This window comes from Diplotaxodon limnothrissa, linkage group LG8, assembly GCF_057381915.1.
Source record: "Diplotaxodon limnothrissa isolate DT_005_m linkage group LG8, D_limnothrissa_male_GT1.1, whole genome shotgun sequence".
In the NCBI taxonomy this organism is placed as follows: Eukaryota; Metazoa; Chordata; class Actinopteri; order Cichliformes; family Cichlidae; genus Diplotaxodon; species Diplotaxodon limnothrissa.
Genome location: NC_140603.1, coordinates 19,946,441 through 19,961,968, shown reverse-complemented (window position 1 = coordinate 19,961,968; position 15,528 = coordinate 19,946,441). Strand labels below are relative to the sequence as shown.

General features: G+C 40.4%; 1 protein-coding gene across 6 annotated transcripts in view; it reads left to right on the top strand.

The window, feature by feature from the left end:
• The first annotated feature begins 11,302 nt into the window (after positions 1–11,302).
• Positions 11,303–15,528, top strand: part of tcf7l2 (transcription factor 7 like 2) — a 91,824-nt gene continuing 87,598 nt past the window's right edge. For all 6 annotated transcript variants that reach the window (XM_085361442.1, XM_085361443.1, XM_085361441.1 and 3 more), the window contains exons 1-3: positions 11,303–11,829; positions 12,030–12,096; positions 12,298–12,422. In XM_085361442.1, the coding sequence (XP_085217568.1) occupies positions 11,641–11,829; positions 12,030–12,096; positions 12,298–12,422 (381 nt within the window). In that variant the 5' untranslated portion in view covers positions 11,303–11,640. The remainder of the gene's footprint in view (positions 11,830–12,029; positions 12,097–12,297; positions 12,423–15,528) is intronic.

The window sequence follows — 15,528 nt, the reverse complement described above, 5'->3', positions numbered from 1 at the left end:
GTAGCTAAACCTTGTTACACTGACAGAAATTGGAATTTCACTGGTCCGGATAAAATCAAAGTGCGTTGTATGTGGCCTGCATTATAAAAAGACTTTAACATCCCAGTTTTAAATGTTATCAGCACACTCGTGTTTTCTTATGTTTTTGTCTGAATGCTTTCATGTTGTATGGAAAGGCTTATAGAAGGCATAATTCTCATTATCTACCCATGATGATATATCCCATAGCATATAACATGAGCCAAGCCTCGTGCCAAAGGTGCAGTATAGACATGAGCAGCGTCTATGAGAATTTTATTAAAAAGTTCCAGACAGAAAATGATGCTCTGCACAAATATGCGTGGGATACACATAACATCTTGTGCATCTGTTCAGAGTGCATGTCCGCCAACGATTCTCTTTGCAGACACATTAAAAAAAACAAAAAACCAGTGAAGGCAACGGGCCTGTTGGCAGCCATATTGGCTGAGTGATTTATTACTTTTCTCACATCCACCTGTTGTTTTTCATGGGGCCTAATTAGAAGCCTGCTGTGTGTGTCATATTGTAACGTCAGTCAAACAAGCATGGAGGCAGTTGTGCAAAATTTGCTTACGCCCAAAATAAACAAGGTAAGAAATATTTGCCGTCTTAAGCCATTTGAGGTGGGGAATATTAAAGGCTTATCTCGCTTTTTAATGTCCTAAATATATCAAGAAAGATATTTCCCTCCTTTTCCCCTCTTTTCTGCCACTGTCCTCTCTCTCAAACAACCCATCTTTATCGCTTCGACACATCTCTCTTTCCTCTCCTTCTCTCCTTCTCTCCTTCCCTAGGCCCTGCAGATTGTCACTGTTATTTACCAAATATAGTCTGACAAAGAAGTGGGATTTTTTACTGATTGAAGATCAAAGTAGCAAAGTCTCCTCCTCGAAGCCCGCCCCTTCTATTAGCCGCCCTTAAGAACAGAGGAAAACATCAATTTCTCGCACATCAATGGCGGCTTCATAATCAATTGAAAAAGACACTTGTATGGGGATGCAAATCTTATCTTTGTCTTATTAGAGCTTTTAGAAGATGCATGTCGGGATTTAATGTTATGAAATAAAAGGGGGTCGCTTTTTTTTAATCTAAAGATGCAGAGGCGTTAGTAATGGTCGAAATCAAAGCCCAGAGACTGTGGTAATTACTGGAGGAGTTTGGCTATCCTTATTAATATTGATCAAATATTACTGTGATCTGATCTCTGGGCTTATGATGAATTTGGAAGGTGGTTAACGAGCACAAAGAGGAACGTGGCAAAGCAACAACGAACAGATGTCCATTTTCTTCTGGTTGGGATTATGACCATAAATGGTAGAAAGACCAGCAGAAAAAAAAATCTTATTTTCTTTTTAAAGTAAAATTATTTTCACTCACATTTTTCTCTTATTCCTGTATTCCTCCATGTTGCCTTAAGTCGCAACAAGGTGATGCACGCTCAGGCTGGTTTGAAAACTGGAAAAAGACAGTTGTGTCAAAGGGAATTCAAGGTTGCTTTTTCATTGACCTGATGATGATGTGCAGAGCTTTCAAATGGCCCTAAATAAGCTGATGTCCTCTAGGCAAACGGGATGCACAAAACACACTGATTCATCCACCAAGAATGCTGCAGATGATCACAGAATGTTAAAAGATCCTCATTTTGAAGTGTAAATAAGGCCGGCTCAAAAGTGTTGCCGGTAAGGGCACAATTTCTACAAAATATATCCCAATTCTAGTAAGCTTTTTTTTCACGTTAAGTCATACTTAAATGAAAACCAAAGGCATGATTTCATGCCCTGGAATATACATTGTAGATCACAGGGGATTGTGAAAGGTGGAAAATTCATTAATGTTTATTTCATTTAAATTCATATATCGAAATCCTCCAGCTATGAACACATAAACAAAAGAGTGAGGGGGCTTTGGAGCCACCCATGTGGAAAGCATTGATTGCTGCTTGCTTGAAGCCTTCAGGAGTCTATTGGACATAAAACTTGAGGCCAATTGATTTTTCTGCATTAATTTCTCAATTAGGATCTTCGAGAAGACCACGAGGGCTGCAGCCAAAACACTCCAGTTGAGGCTAAAGCATGAAGCTTTGGGGCCTTATTGTTGTGGATGTGTGTTTGTGTATGTGTGTGTTGGCACTGTATCTAATGTACCTACCACAGAACTATCTGTGTGATTATGAAGGATTGTGGGATCAATTTTCAGGAAAAATGAATACCTGAGAGGTAATCAATATTTGAACCAACTGTGCCCTCAAACTTCATACACTCACATCCCTCCATCATAGTCAAACATTAAAACAAAAGACCGACAGACCTTTAAGAGCAGCTGTGAGCGTACAGTATGTGTCATGTTGACAACAAAGAGCATTTAAACAAAGAGAGGAATTACACAGCTAAATATGTACTTTGGTATATTTGGTTGCCCTTGTTTCTTTTTTACCTTCTGTCATCTGCAAAATAACAACTGTTGAATTATGAGTGGGTCTTAACAATCAGGGATTTCGTTAAACATCCCTGTTTGACTAATGCAGTGAGGTCATGATAAGTTAAAAAGAAAAGAGATGCAGAATGTGAGTGTTTTGTTTTCTTTACAATTGGCTTTAGAGGTTTAGATTTTACTTAAATGTGTTAAAAACTTAGAACCAGATTAGTGCCTGCTTTAACTCTCAACTCTCAGTACTGTACTTTGAAGCATAGTACTGTGGAAAAGTCTTGAGCTGCCCCTCATTTCTTTATATTTTACTAAGAAAATGGGAACTACATGCAGGGATTTGCTGAAATGTGTAAATACAGTATATAAAGGAAAAACAGTTTGTACAATTCTAACAAGCTTGAAAATCAATATTGGTATGACCACCTTTATTCTTCAGCACAGCTTGAACTCTCTTAGGCAAACTTTCTTCTAATTTCTTTTCTTCAGTCTTCAGAAATAGTTCTCCAGACTTCTTAAGGATATTCGAAGCTCTTCTTTGGATGTTGGCTTTAGTTCTGTTTTCTGTCTGCTTCAGTAATGTTAAGGTTCGAGGCCAATCCATGACTCTTAGTGTTCCACAGTGTGTTTTTCTACGCAGCTATGCTGCTTTTACTGTGTTTGGGATCATTGTCATGCTGAAAAATGAAGCTGGTGTCAGTCAAACACTATTAGGATGGTACATACATGGTAGATTTTAAGGTCAAAGCAAAAGCATCCGTGTTCACAATTCTATCAAATTCGAAAAGATTCCCAACACTTTTCTTTAGACATTCAGTTTTCTGGCCCTCTTAGGAGATTTCCAGTGACCTTGTACATATTGAGAATGATTTGACCTAATCACTCCATAAGACCTATTGCCACTGATTTTCAGTCCACCTCTTGTGTAATTTGGCATAACTCCCTTTTTCTCTTCCTCAAGAAAAGCTTTATGACAGCCACCCTTCCACTGAGACCATTACTAATGAGGCTTTGGAGAGTAGTAGATGGACTGAAGGGTAACGTGCATTTCTCAGGTCCTATGTCAGGTCTCTGGTCGATTTTTCTCTTCAAATTTTGCACAACATGTCAGATAATATTTTCACGGACCGGCCTTTAAGGTGTCGCGATTCACAGAAGATCCAAAATCAAATGATACAACCAAGACAAAAACTGTGTTTTTTTTGTAAATATAATAATAAATGCGAATTCACTGTGTAATTGTCTAACTTTATTAGCAGCATCCTCCTGAAATGCGCCAACAACACTGAGAGTGACATCCTCCGCCCTTAACCCTCTCTGGTCACTATGGTAGCGCGTAAATATTTCTTTCAAAATAAGACGCACAACTACAACACGAGAAAAGACCCAGGGAAACCGAGTTAACGATAAAAACCCTGAAAACCATAAATTTCACACCCGTGGCTCAACTCTCACGGCCCGGTACCAAGTGACTCACGAACCGGTACTGGTCCGTGGCCTGGGGTTTGGGGACCGCTGGTCTAAATTATAATTATAAATTATATAAATTATAATTATTGTGTCAAGGTTAAATGGCTAAACAAAATAACATCTGTCTGAAAGTGATCAGGTACAAGGACTGGACTAAAATGAGTGAAAAGCAGCCAATGTCCAAAGAAAAAGTTTGAAAAACTTTAAGAAAGCCTGGAGAACTATGGAGAAAGTCTGGCTCCTTATATGTAAGATATTGTATTAAAAAAAAACTAATGGGTGATTCATGACTTTTGCACAGTACTGTATGTGTAATCTATATTAAGATATTTTTTGACAGCGTGGTAGTGCAGTGGGTAGCGCTGCCACCTCAAATTAAGACTGTTTCTTGATTTGAACCTGCTGGACAGCTGGGGGGCTCTCTGTGTGGAGCTGGTGGCTGCATGGTTTTTCCTCAGGCGCTCCGGTTTCCTCAGGTGTAACCTGTCTCCGACGGCTGGGATAGGATCCAGCTGCCCTACGACTCTAGCTGGATAAGCAGTTAAAAAAATGGATGGATAAATGAGACTTTAGTGCCATTTTATGAAAGTTTACTTTACAAAATATACATGACAACAATAATTTCTAGAGACAAACACAATATATGGTAATGATCAGTTTATTAAGTCAAAATATTAACATTATAATATGGAAAACCACTGAAAACTTTGCATAATGAGTGCTTTTACTTTAATTGCTTGTGATTTTTAATACAGGATTAAAAAAATTGTTTGACATTATGCTACTTAGTAATGACCTAAATACTTAATGCAGTTGTCTGGCTTATGTCCTTAGGAACAGGCACACATAATATAAGGCTCTAAAGTGTTATTTAGGTGTATAAGATTTAAATTAAAAGAATGAGTCTTATAAGTTAGACTATTACTGAAGTCAAGATAAAGAGAAGATCAAATCTTTTATTTGCCATTTGCACACATACACTGGGTCTGGGAACACAGGAACTCGGAGTCAAATAAATACAGATGTATATATACACAAGTATAAAACAAAGGACACACTGAGGTAAAGTAAGGTGTTTTATTTAACAGATAAAGATACGAAAAACAACATGTCAAGTAGTTTCAGGTAAGAATCTGGAGGAATGAGATGTAAAATGTGTGTTCCAGTGTTAGATAGGGCACAAAGGAGTCCAGTGTAATTACATAGAGACTAGTTAAAATGGTAATGGTTTGTACAAAAGCTTCCCACCCTCTACTTATATTACTCACAGTTTTAAACAGTCTAATAAAGACTGGATTTTAGCGCATATATTTTACAAAGCGAATGCAACCTCAAGTAAACAAAAGGGGTTTGTATACACGACAAACAGATTTTGGCTCAGACCTACATGATATTCTTGCGGTTCTCTTGTTTTGTGTGTGTAGATACCGAGAGCAATATGTGACCACCAAGATATGAGCCTTCGCATCAGCTATAACCTGCTCACAACTTAACCTTGGATGATGTTTAGCTTTCTTTTGACTTGTATTGCACAAAGAACGCAGACTGATGTCTCATTAAGCGGCTCATCTTCCACTCTGTTAATGAAAACATAGCCAAATGAACACGCCACGGCTCTGATTTATACCGAGAGGCGACTCATTTCACACAAGGTCACGTCTCCATTGTCTCGCTCGTTAATAACGGCGCACGTTAAAGATGCAATGGGTTCTCTGTACTCAAGCTTTTTCCAAGAATTTATAGCATTGAAAGAAAACCCGTCGCTTCTTCATAACTCTGCAAATGAGCAGTAATGTCAAGTTCAAATGGGCGCTCTTTATGTGGGTCTGTGGGTTGGTTTACTGCAAAGACGTTTAGATAATGTGCTACCAAAACTTTGTCTTCAATGAGCATAAGTCCCTTGGATATCTTAAAAATAGCATGCATACACAAGACAACAAAAGTTTGCTGAAAACTCGCACGCAGTCACACAAAGGCACCTGTTTCCATCATTTACATAACCCCCAAAAAAGGTCAACTTGCCCTTACTGTGATTTTAATTAACGTCCCATTGTCAGGAACATGAAGAAGGCACAGTTCCCTCTTTTTCCTCCTCTTACAATAAGGCCCTCTGCTTCCTGTTTGAGGAAGCACCTTCTATGAGACTCTCCCTCTCTTAACCAAGAATCAGAAAGAGTTTCTCCTCATTAAAAGCGCAGAGATGTCAACGGTCCTGCTTACAATACCATTAAAGAAGAGGGAGTCCTGGTGTTCTTCAGAGGGATAAAGCAGGACTCAGCAGGGAGATACTTTCTCCACATTTGTCCTCTTTTACTTTTTCTTTAGTGGTGAAAAACATGAAGGTCACAGGTTAAATTTGTTGTCTGACTTTTGCTTTAGCAGCTCGCCAGCTGACAAGGTGAACACCTCAAATTCATCAGGATTTTGCCGCCTGAGTGCTTATGTGCATCGTTGCAGGGAGGGCCGTGCTTTTAAGAAGAATGCCAGTGGGCTTTACCCATCTGTGATTCCTTTATGCAGGCTGTCAGTGATTTCTGTGTGACAAAGGCTACTACATGTTTGCTTTGCATTACATATAAACTGAATTCACAGAAGATCCATTAGGAAACACATGAATGACATGAGTCACCTGAATCAGCCTATAAACATCTTCTTCGGCTACCTAAAGCCAGTCTGAAAATATTACTTAACCACCAACCGATTGGCTCAAACACCACTGACCTTTAAGCAACATTTACCAGCCAGCAGCGGCTTGGCTTGCTCCTCTCTGCAAGATGCTGCTCTGATGGACAGGTGAACAGTGTGTGCGTGTGCATGTGCGTGTGCATGTGTGCAGCACAGTACATAAGTTAGCTCGTCTAACAGGTGGATTCCATGTTTAAAGAGTTCAGGCCCTGCCTCGGACCTTGATTAATGGCTATCTCGTCCATTTCTGAAAATCGCTCGGCTGTTTGTTTTGAAGGCGACAGGAGACAGCTCACGTAGCTGGCCTAATATAGTTCCCATGATGCTGGCTGCGCGGATGAGTTCTGGAGACGCTCAGCTCCTGCTTGAGTCCGGTTCCTCCAGTAATATGAAGAGCAGTGTGCCTACATTCAGCACACACGTCCAGTCTGTTAGCTTGCAAACAGACTGGACGTCTGTTTGCAAGCTAACTCCTCGTCCAATTTTTTTTTCTTGGCAAAAATAAAAATGAAACTTTTTTACATCCTCAGGTTTGACCTGTTCTGATAATTGAGTCACAAACTTTTAACCTAATGAGACGCTCGCCGAGCTGTTTCTTTTATTACTCTCGTGGGGGTAATATTGATTTGGATGAGTGCAGAGTCACAGGCAAATTCATTATGCTATTATTCTTGTTCTGTGCTGTCATCACTGAGATTTGTAATGTGGGTTATAAACACAGACAGAAATTGAATGCATTAAAAAACAAAACAAAACATTGTGCTTTTTATACTAATATGTTCCTGCAAAACACGTCCCTCAGACATCAGTGACCTTCAGTGAGCAGACGCACTGGATTTCTTCTTTCTACATTGATAACAGGTCCTCTCTGTGAAAAAGACATAACCCTCAGCCCTTAAAGCTTTGGTCAATATAACTCTCTGAGCGTTTTCCTTCTTAAATTAATTTCTGAAGGATTTATGAATGGAATTCCTGTATACAAAGCTTTTTTTTTTCTCTCAAATAAATTGTCCTATTGTGTCAAATGATTACAGTGCTGAGGGGCAAGGGAGCAGAGAAACTCCTTTTGTACATTTACAATAAGAGTGAAAATAAATATATAAATGTATATATCGACTGTATATACATTGTGCACATGAAATGACTTCATTTTCAAGAAAGCGGCTCTTTCCTCATCATTTGCCACGTTTTGATGTATAGAATATAAACCCCCCAATCCATCCAGTGAGTAATTAAAAGACACAGAAATGCTTAGACAACAGCCATGCACTCAATCTGGCGAGCACAATGAGAGGAAGAGTGTTCAAGAAAGCGGGCTCAACCATTTGCACACAAATGCAAGCGCAAACTAGATATTTGTTGTGTGATTTGGCTTTTAGCCTAAAATAATATACAGCATTAGACATGGTTTTCATAATCAGGTAAAACAGACATCTATTTCTCCATCCTGTCCATTCTTTAAAAAGAAAAAAAAAAACCCCAATGAGGACTATTAGTATAGATGTAATTACGGCTAACTGCAGTATTATCCCGGTGATAGAATTCATGTGAGCCAAATGCCAAAAAAAATGCTCCGCAGCATCTTTCTCAACAATAGAGGGAATTTGCAAATGCACATGAAGTTAAATGTTAAGTCTGGCTTATTAACAAGTAAACAAACCTCGTCGCAGGAATAAATAAGTTACCATAAAACAGCCTGCTTTTTTGTGCAGGAAAAAAAGGAGGAAAATGTCCAGCGTTAATATGTTAATCAGCAACGAGAGACCTTTTAGTGGCAACGCAGATGCATGATGGGAAATTAACCGTTTGACAACGCAGAGCATGTTCGCTGCATGTTGCTCGAAAGCAGGCGACTATTTGCTGTGATGTCTGAGGATTCGAGGACTCTGAATCTTTTTAACCCTCCTCCTGTTGTGTTTTTAAGACTGGGAACAGCTGTAGACAAACTTTATTTAGCCGCGTACATGTGAACACAAAACCTATGGGATATTTTTGTCTGTGCAGGCTGTACATAAACCAGTACAGCCTAAACACATGTCAGTTTTTACTTGTGCAGCTTCTATTTGCTTTACACAAACATGAAGCATATGTGCAGGGTGGTGGTGGGGATTGAGAAGAATTATGAGATTATAGTAAACAGTAACTCCTCTTCATGAAAGCTCTTTTCACCAAAGACTGTTTGGACTGGGTAGGCCATTTAATTATTCAAGCCACTATTTGAAAGCAAAGGAGCAAATTAAAAGCAAAATGTGGACTACTACGTAAAAAGCTTCTTGTGTGTGTGTTGCAAATATTGCTGCATGCGTGTATATTTCAAAGCAATGTCGTGTTTTGTTCCTGTAAAGCAAAAGCAAAATGATCAAAGCATGCATTATATACTTTTAATTTGACATTTAATTATATTAAATGTGTGTGAGGGAACATTAGTGTGATTAAATCTGGGCCAAGTTTCATTTCCAAAAGTGCCAGTTCAAAAAAAAAAGAAAAGAAAAAAGGTCAGAGTGCGATCATGTGATCAGGCGCAGGTGATGCTTCTGACTTCCTCCACGCGCTCAGCCAAAGGAGGATGAGGCAGTCTGCGTCTGCACTGAACGACAGCCACAAGGATGCAGAGGTGAAGATGCCGGTAACAAAATAAATAACAGCGACAGACACTGAGTGTGCTCCCGCTCCATCATTCAAGGCAGCGGCGGCAGCAGCATAGCCTATCATTATGATATTAAAGGGTCCTGTAGATTAGAATCACCAGGGCGGCATCAGAGGCAGGTGTCCCCACGGCATGCATGATAACATGCTGCCAGCCCCCAGTAAACTCTCAGGTACCTGCTGAGGCAATCCGGGGAGAGGCCAGCTTGGATCTCCTCTGCTTTGGTCTGGTCTGTGTGGGCTCAGGTTTGGAGGGCCCCGAGCGGCAGGGTGCCTCTTCTTCTTCCACCGGCTGCCTAAACACAGACACACTGGATGAGAACCACAGACGGCAATGCCTTCCCCTTTTCCTCCTCGCCCCCTAACACTGCTGGCTGGGCTGCAGCCAGCTAACACAATCACAGCTTTCACCGCATCCAGATAAGGCACATCAGTGATCACCGAGCGGAATCGTCTGCTTTCATGGTGCTGCCTGGTCTAGGTGAGTCAGGCAGGCAGATTCACAGCACAGTGGTGCTACGCTGTGCACATAATTCCCCATCAGTTCTGTTTGACAACACTGCTGAGAGCAGATACAGAGGAATTAGCGTCATAATATTTGTTTTTATGCGTCTTAGAGCGTGATGACATGAAACAATATTTTTTTAATCAGCAATTCTGTGGCTTGTTTTTTTTTTTTTTTGATCTCACACTCTTTTATTTTTGCCTGAAAGGAGCCATGTTGCAACAGAGTGTAAGTGTCACCTGGATGTATGATGCAGCTCTGTTTCTTGCAGCTATATTTAAATTTTTTTGTGCATGTGTGTGTGTGTTTGTGTGATTACTCCATCAAATATTGGCTGTGAGAGAAAATGCATTTCCTGCCTGATGAGGTTCACCTCCCCCTCCTACTCATTTACCGATATGCATATATATAGATATATATATGTATATCTATATATTTATATATAATATATAATATAATATAATTTCTTTTGTTATTTAACGCATACCCTTAATGAATCAATTTTATTTTGAGAAAACTGGTAAACATTTTTCTCTTTTTTAAAAAACATTTTTTATAATAATTTTATGCAATGGCTTTTAGATGATAAAATCTATAAAATCTAAAAAAAATATGTATATCGTCAAATTATAAGCAGTTCTCTCAACTTTCTTCCTAATATATGCATATGTGTAGTCTGCAGTATCATATAGCTGTCTGTGGTTGATTTTCTGCTAAATAAAACGCAGAATTGGAGCATCTAAATCTGCATCAGTTATTTGTGTCCAGCCTGGGTGCTAAAAGAGAAGAGAGAGAGAGAGAAAAATAAATAAATATATGTAGTCAGTCTGTGCTGCCAGTGAGGAATTCAGGTTAGTCCCAAAGGACATCACACCTGTCAAGAAAGCAGGATGCAATAACACCCTCCATCCCAAAAAATAGATCTGAGGAAACATTATCTAATATGATGAAAAATAGATCTAAGGACCTGACAAAGCAGATAAAGTAGGAAAACAAGGTCGGAGTAATAGCTTTTATTCTGCCTTGATGGGCCTCTAGTAGTTAGTATGCAAACTAAGGACAGATCCAAAAGTAGGTTAGAGAATCTGAATGTGAAAGGATAGGATTGGAGGGGATAAAAAAATAAAACTTTAATTTCAGCTATGATCTTAACTTTATTTGGCCCTAGTGTGGCAGACTGGTCGGGAACAGAGGAGTCAAACTGGTTGCAAACAGCCTGAGGAAGTACCCTCTTTTCATTTTTTTATTTTCATTTTTTCTTCCTCCCCCCTCTGGGAGACCGCCCATATGTGCGTTTAATCCACATTTGCAAGCAACTCCTATCTTCCTCCTATTTTACCATCACTGTCCTGCTCCCAAACTGCCTTTTTCCTCCTCACATGCTTTTTTCACCGCAGTCGTCCGCCGGCTTCCTCCAGCCTCCATCTCTCACTATCTCTCCCCTCCCTCCCTCTCTCTCTCTCCTTTTTTTTCCTCCTATTTATGAAAACGTCACTTCAAGTCCCTCCCTGTTTGAATCTCATTAGTTTCTTGTGTGTTTCTCCCTGTCAATAATCCTGAATCCAGACTCTCTCTATTTCCATCCCTCTCTATCTGTCAATCAGCGCCGCCTTTGAACTGAAAACCACTCCGACCAACTTCAACTCACTCAATCCGAGCGGCTCGGCTCCTTCTCCGGCTTCCTTTTTCTGCCAAGATTCCCTTCTTTTTTAGTTTTGTACCAACCGCCAGAGCTTTGGAAAACGCCAATACAGACCCCAAACTTAAACTCGGACTTTTCTAGATCACCGAGATCAAGGTTTTTTTTAAAAACTTTTTTTTTTTGGTTTTTTTGTGCCCCCTTGTCTCTTAAAAAAAAAGAAAAGAGAAAAGATTTTTGCTCGGGAAAAATGCCGCAGCTCAACGGCGGTGGAGGGGACGATCTGGGCGCAAACGATGAAATGATTTCCTTCAAAGACGAAGGGGAGCAGGAAGAGAAAATTTCGGAGAACTCCTCGGCAGAAAGGGATTTAGCAGATGTCAAATCTTCTCTTGTAAACGAGTCGGAAACAAATCAGAACAGCTCGTCGGATTCAGAGGTGAGTTCAGTCTGTTTCTTCGCATGTTAGAGAAAAAAAAATCGGGGATCGATCGTCCCCCCGGCGCTGTTTTTAAGTTTAGGGGCCTACATTTACTAACACTGTAACAGCGGGTGGACTTGGAAAGAAAGTTAACTATCGCCCTTCACCGTCCGCTGTGCTAACTTTAACGCAATCCTTGTGTTTCATTGCATTTCAAGGCGGAAAGACGGCCTGCGCCTAGATCTGAAACTTTCAGAGACAAAACAAGGGAAAGTTTAGAGGAGGGTGAGTTTCTGCTTTATTGTTCACTCTTGTTTTTTATTTTATTTCTACCTACAACATGACATTATATGTGCCTGTGCCTCCGCCTTTTATTATGCAATTGCAATTTTTTTGCAAAAAAAAAAAAAAAGTTCTCAAGGCCACTTTATAAAAAAAAGTTTTCTTCTCTCCCACAACCCCCTCTTCCCCCCCTCGCCATGTTAGCTGCGAAAAGGCAAGATGGAGGGCTGTTCAAGAGCCCACCGTACCCGGGCTATCCATTTATAATGATCCCCGATCTCACAAGCCCCTACCTTCCCAATGGATCACTTTCTCCAACAGCACGCACAGTAAGTTCATTTATTTACAGCTTGTATGTGCACACACACTCGTCACACACACACACACACACACACACACACACTGACTCCCCGGGTTAGGCGCCGAGGCAAAGGCAGACGCGGAGTGTTGTCACCCTGAAGTGCAGCCGATAAAAATGCAGAGCCAAGTTTTGCAAACTCCCCGTGAAGTGTACAGTACAATGGCATGCATGCGTGCCCGCACGCGGCTCCCAGCCCGTTTGCCCTGGTCAGAAGCTAGCATGCTAACAGTGCTAAAGAGCTGCAAGTGGGTTAAAATAAAAGGAGAAAAGGAAAAACAGAAATAAGTAGGTTATTGTTATATGTCAGCTTTACGTGCACGGCATTTTTACCAATATTTTAGCAACTTTTAAATCAAATGCACAAGCCCCTGTGAAAATTTTATTCTCCTTGTTATAATTTAATAATGATTATGACATTATTATTGTTGTTATTATCATTATTACTACTAAGGGTCTGCGTATTCTCCAGGCTTACAAGTGCATGTTTTTACTCTCCTGAATAATGCAGTTGGCTTGTGTTTGCATGGCCTCATCAAAAATGCCCTTTTTTCTAAATGCAACACCATGCATGAGCATTCAGGCCTTTATATAGCAGCTTTTCTGACACACTGTAAGCAGGGGAAAGCAGTGTAAAACCACACAAATAAAATCAATATGCAAATTGGGTTGGTTTTTTTTGCAGAGTGATTTGCACGTGTCAAAACCTGTAAAGACACTATGTAAAAGATGCATGCGTGATAGCTTTCCCCCCTGAAACATCAAGCAGTGCATTTTTTTCTTTTTAATTTAATTTTTTACTTTTTCTAAATATTCTTTCAAATGCGTGTGTATATATATACATATACAGACATATATATATATATTTCTATATGTTTGAATGTATGGTGTGATTTACTGATAGGAATTGTGTGAGACTGTGCTGTTTTGCATCTGCACTGCCTTTGCTCCCAGCGAGGAATCCATGGCAAACATGTGCCATGCAGTAAACCCATATTTATAAATAAATTCATGTTATTTATTTAAACACAATCAGCCATGCTGTAATTATGCCCACTTACTCATTTGCTCAGCACCTCGCCGGTCCCACTGGGCGATGGCAATCCTTAAGCAGCATAATTTTCTCAACCATGGGTGTTTTTTTTTTTTTTTCCTTTTTCTTTGCCCCCCTATTTTAAACGGTTGCAATTACAAGTCTGCGCTTTAGGACCTGTCATCTCATTTTACAAGGTTAAGGCAAAGACCAGGCATTAGGAAATGTGACCCTCCAACACCCCCCCGCCGCCACCACCACCTCAGCTCTGCCTAACGAAACTGATATTTGTTACCTCTTTTTTTTTTTTTGTGTTCTCCGCACACCTTGGAAATCAACGCACATCTGACACACAATGCCTTCTTTTGTGTTTGACACAAATTCTGCTTTTGAGTTCAACATGATCACCCATGGTTTCACATGAAATATTTCTTTTGCTGCTTACACAGGTTCTCTCTTTGCGTGCGTGCTTCTTTTGCACATAGGAGAACATTTTGCCATTCATTCTCTCTTAGTCAGCCAGCCTTTTTAACGCTGCTGGCTGGTATGTGGAATTAGTCACTCATTATTCTCATCAGCACTGACACAAACACACATTCACAACAACACGCATGATTTGAAGTGAAGCACTTCCTTGTTTCGATGGCAGAGTTTTGTAGTTTGCTGTCACACACTACTGTGTGTGGAGCGCTCGTTTCCTTGTGCTTATGCAGCAGTTAGAAAAGCAGTAAACTGTGTGGTATGGCTGGAGGATGCTGCGGCGAGACCGTATTGACCTTTGCCCTCTTAATGATGCCCTTGAAATACTATTCTCGGACATAATTGAGGAAAGGAAAGATTTTTAATTTTTTTTTTTAAAATATATGCTCCCAGATTTATTTATTTATTTTTTTATCTGTTGTTTTCCTCTCTGTGCCGCTTTCCCTTATTTAAGGAAAAGTCATTACAAAATCTAAAAGAAGGAGGTGCTCGTTTGCAGATGATTAGGAAACCTTTATTACAGCTTAACCTACTGATGCACCTGGACGTGGTTTTTGACTTATGGTGGTCTTCCTACTGTACTGCCTCGGCCCCCTCTTGTCTGCAGCGCGCTGTGTGTCCAGCCATTAGCGCTTTGAAGTCAGCGGTCGCTGTAATATAAATCTATTAGACTTAAAGCTGGCATAAATAATTCACCTGGACATTGATTAGCTGTCTTGCTCCCTAACATGTCATGTAAGGCACTGAATATGACTGCTAGTATCATTAGAATGAGACTTTCTCCTTCATGGCATGAAAGGCTTTGATTCTCGCTGCTTTTACCTTCGCCTTTTCTTTTTCTCCACTCGGTTTTGGTGATGCTGCGATGCTGGTTTTTCCTTTTGCCTCTTTAAAAATTATATAAATGAATACAATTGATTGGAAGTCTTACAGGCTAAATTCTGATGGGTTTAAATGTTTCCCATCAGCTGGCGGTGATTCTGATCTCCCTGGACGTCTTAACTTGCTTCACTTATTTAGTGTTTGCATGACTTAAGGAGGGGAAAAAAAGATTTCTTGCATGTGGCTATTACGATAGTTTGTCTGACCTCTGGGAGTCATAACCAGTGAAAATTTGTTTTTCCTACCACCTAAGCCCAAGGAGGCTCACAATTTAGTATCATTTAGCAATTTGACATGACGCTGTGCCCGGGCTTTAAAAGCCTTCCTGCCCTCGTCTCCTCCTCTCCTTTCCCTGCCGTCTCCCTCCTCCCTGAACCTCACACAAAGGCCTACTGGATCACTCGGTGCAGGTTGAATTGCAGAAGTGGCCTGGCTAGTTCACCCTGGGTTTTCTATCTCCTTTCCCCCTGTTCCCTTTGCTCTCTTCCTTTCTTCCTCACTACCTTTTGTTTCCTGCCAATGCTAACACTAGGCTTTTTAAAAAAAGGCGGCGGGTTAACTCCCGGTGCTGTGGGCTAATATCTACACCTCAACAGGTCTGTGGATGCAGAGGCTGAGGGAGGGAGAATGGGATCTGGGCGGCCAGCTCCCCTGCATCGGGGCTGCTGGGCCGTAAATCCAC